Source organism: Pinus tabuliformis, chromosome X (assembly GCF_031772625.1).
Source record: "Pinus tabuliformis cultivar Carrire ecotype Pingquan chromosome X, CPIR1, whole genome shotgun sequence".
Lineage (NCBI taxonomy): Eukaryota > Viridiplantae > Streptophyta > Pinopsida > Pinales > Pinaceae > Pinus > Pinus tabuliformis.
In genome coordinates, this window is record NC_142308.1 from 1,381,013,616 (window position 1) to 1,381,017,726 (window position 4,111).

At 45.0% G+C, this 4,111-nt stretch overlaps 1 protein-coding gene across 1 annotated transcript; it reads left to right on the forward strand.

The window, feature by feature from the left end:
- The first annotated feature begins 2,252 nt into the window (after positions 1 to 2,252).
- On the forward strand, positions 2,253 to 2,768 carry LOC149145196 (uncharacterized). Its single transcript, XM_089452366.1, has 2 exons — positions 2,253 to 2,479; positions 2,546 to 2,768. The coding sequence occupies exons 1-2, from the start codon at positions 2,253 to 2,255 to the stop codon at positions 2,766 to 2,768; spliced, it is 450 nt and encodes a 149-aa protein (XP_089308492.1).
- The last annotated feature ends 1,343 nt before the right edge of the window (positions 2,769 to 4,111 follow it).

A 4,111-nucleotide genomic window follows, 5' to 3' on the forward strand; every position in this document is an offset into this window, starting at 1 on the left:
ACAACAAAGCTCCATAGATATCAAATTGAATATGGCAATTGATCACGGTAATAGCAAAATCAGGCTCCACATTTGGATCCATGTACTTATCATTACACAGAAGCAGAATTCAGCAAGGAGAATCGTTTATGAAATTTAGATCTCTGACCATGCTCATCTCAGAATATCCTATCCTCCTCACCTGATTAACTACTTTGAAGGAAAAAGTTTGGTTCTGAACTTTCCCATTTATATAACGCTTGAAACATTAGATTCAAATTCAGATTGCAAGTAATTACATCGTTCAAAGTAAACTCCAGAGATGAAGATTCGTTGATATATGTAATTAGGCAAAAAGTGGGAGTTTGGCTGATTGCCATCAGTTTATAGGCACTTAAATAAGATTGTTTTCAAAAAATTCCAGATTTCGATCTCGCGTGGCTTATGTCCAATGCCTTAAACGCTGCATGCTCCACACTCCATTTCATCGTATCCAAGTAGCGGATGCCGGCATGCACTCCACTCCGTATTATCCAAGTGGTTGATGACTACTCTATTTATTTTCTCGATATTCTCCCTCTCGTTGAATTTGGGGTTTGCGTTGGAGTTGCACTGGTGCGCAATTTCATACACCTTCACCTTGGGCACTGAATGACAATAGTAGAGCTCAGATATAAACATACTTTGATGGCACGATACTTGTAAGGCCATCGGGTCATCATCGCACAATGGGGAGTCCACTGCGTTGGGCGACCGCCTTTAAGTGACGAGTTGGGCACGAGATGTCATAAGCGTGTGATGGACGAGATGAGTTGGTCGCTCCAAACCGATGAGTTGGAGGGCGCGCTCGACCGACAAGCTGGGCCAACCAAATGAGCCAAGGGCGCTCCCATGAGTTGAGATGAAAAATCGACTAAGTATAGATGGGCAGTGTTGGCAAGTTTATATGGGTAGGCGACCATGTATGTGGGCGCCCTACACTTGGGTCGACGAATAAAAATTGGCTAAGTGTCAAATGGATGGGTCGGCTTGGTGACAAGCAAGCCCCCACCCATGGGTGATGTAGTGTATAAGAACATGGCGGATAAGTGTTGGAGAATCATCAAGTCATTCCACACATCCAAGCGAGGGAGTCTTAAGTCAAGGGGCAAACTACTCAAGCGAGGTGCAGGGAATGCGTCCGCAGGACAGGGGGAATAATGCAGCAGCGAGCGCGAGTTGGGCAGTCACACTATAGGTCGGTGGGCAGGCAGATGAGTTGTAGGCAGGTGGGCAGGCAAACGAGCTGCACGCAGAAGGAGGCGGGCGGGCGAATGAGCTGCAAGCAGAAGGCAAGCGGGCAGATGAACCGCGGGAAGTATGGCAGGCGGGTGGATGAGGTAAGGTAGGTGGGTATGCAGTTGACACGACGAAGCTGTGGAGTGAGTGAACAGTGGTACGACGAAGCTGTGGAGTGAGCGAACAGTAGTACGACGAGATGGGCAGGGTGACCTGGGTGGGCGGTGCGCTGCAGCGAGCTGCACAAGCCGGGTAGGCGACCCGGGTGGGCGGTGCGCCCGTGGTAGTGTTGAACGGGAGTTTGGTGGAACAAATAGGTAGCGACGAGTTAAGGCACACGACGGTGTGTTGGGTCAGGGAGGTGTGCACGATGCAACAATCGAGTCAAGTAGAGTGGCTGAGCTGCATGACAGTTATCCATTGTAAAAATTAATGAACTCGGTTGAGTGTTGACTCGCGGGAATTTTTATAAAAACAACAATTACAAATATTTATATGCATACTTGAACAATTGTGTCTCTTGCATGGTTTAAGTGTATTAATGTTATTTCACACATTAATAAAGTAAAAAGATGAATGATGTGAATGTTAGGTGTAGTCCGAAAAATAACTTGGAAGAAAATATGTTTAAGTGTTTAGCAGGTGTCGCACATAGTTTAACTGATGAAAAAGGAGTTGGGAGCATGACAAATGGTATAAGAAGAAATTGCAGAGACCAGGTACTTATGCAGTCTAAAGTTCTTGATAGGAAATCTTCGATTCACAGTTTGGGGTTCTTGGATTTGGTGGTTCATGGGAAGACCATCCAAGCATTGGTAGACACGGGTGCCACACACAATTTCATGACTAAAAGGTTAGCAAGGGAAGTTGGGCTGCAGATTATCCCATCGGATGTGGAGGTCAAGGCAGTGAAGTCAAGGGCTAAAGTGGTTGGATTGACACACTAAGTGCCAGTTCGAATTGAACACTGGTAGGGTCTGTTGGACTTCACGGTGATGGAGATGAACGACTTTGACGTGATATTGGGGCAAGATTTCTTCAAGGGCAATAGTGTTGTTATTGTTCCCTTCTGCGATGAGATTATGTTGATTGGAGGATCACAAACTTGGACTTTTCCTACTCATAAGCAAAGGAAAGAAGTGAAGATGCAACATGTTTCTGAACTGAGTTTGGAGAAGGTTATGCGAGAGTCAGATGGAGAGACATATGTGATCGTCATTAGGTAACTTGATAGTGATGGTGGAGTGGGGATGCTTGTCCCAGCTGAAATTTCCGAGGTGTTGGTCAGGTATGCAGATTTGATGCCCGACGAGCTACCAAAGAAGCTTCCACTAAGGCATGCGGTGGACCATAGCATTGAGCTAGAGCCAGGCAAGCAACCTCCAGCGAAAACTCCTTATCGGTTGTTAGGACGGGAGTTTGAGAAATTGAAACGACAATTGAAGGAGTTAACTAATGCAGGTTTCATAAGGCCTTCAAGGTCCCCATATGGAGCTCCAATATTTTTCTAGCGGAAGAAAGACACAAACGAGCTACGGATGTGTTGCGATTATCGTGCTCTGAACAAGTAAATGATAAAGAAAAGGTATCCTTTGCCATTCACTGCATATTGCTTTGATAATTTTGTGAACTCCCGAGTGTTCTCTAAGCTAGATTTCAGGCATGGGTACTATCAGGTGCGGATAGCGGAAGGAGATGAGAGGAAGACTGTGATTGTGATAAGGTATGGAAGTTTTGAATTCCTTGTTATGCCATTTGGATTATGCAATGCTCTTGCCAAATTTTGCACTTTGATGAATGATGTATTACGTCCGTACTTGGATTCATTCGTAGTAGTATACATGGACGACATCGTGGTGTACAGTGATAACATGGAGGATCATAAGAAACACTTGGCTTTGGTGTTTAGGCAATGAAGAAGAGTTAGTTGTAGTTGAAGAAGTCGAAGTGTATGTTTTCCCAAACCAAGATTCCATTCCTTGGGCACATTGTGGGCCAAGGGCACATACAGATGGAGCCAAATAGGGTGAAGGCAATAGAGGATTGGGCTGAACCAAAGAATGTCCATGACATGAGGGTGTTTTTGGGGATGGCCAACTACCAGCGGAAGTTTGTAGAGGGGTACTCCAAAGTGACCTCGTCACTGATAGAGCTTTTGAAGAAAGATAAGCGATGGAATTTGATGGAGAAGTGTCATATGGCATTTGAAGATTTGAAGAAAAGGATGGTTTTAGCATTGATACTGAAGTTCCCTGACTCCGAGAGACTGTTTGAGGTACACATAGATGCTTTGGGATTTTACAATAGGAGGAGTTCTTATGCAGGATGGGCATCCGGTGGCACATGAGAGTCGGAAGTTGCAAGACAGGGAACGAAGGTATCCGGTTCATGAAAAGGAGATGACCATAATCATTCACTGTTTGCAGGTATGGAGGCATTACTTGATTGGGAAGCCTTTTATTGTCAATACTGACAACATTGCAGTGAGTTATTTTGCATCACAACCAAAGCTTTCAGCGAAGAAAGCTCATTGGCAGGACTTCTTGGCAGAGTTTGACATGACTATTGAGTACAAACTAGGTAGACTCAACGCAGTTGCAGATGCCCTTAGTAGGAAAGGATAGTTAGCTGCATTGGAGGGCGAAGAACACCGGGCAACATGAAGTAGGAGTCGGGTACAGATGACTGAGGAGATGAAGAATAAGCTCAAGGAGAGCATCAAGACTGATACTCACGCATAGAACATTGTGAAGCAGATAAAGGAGGGGAAGACACGGAAGTTTTTTCTCCAAGATGGACTCTTATTCTTTGGTAAACGATTCTATGTTTCGAACACATTTGGACTTAGGAGACA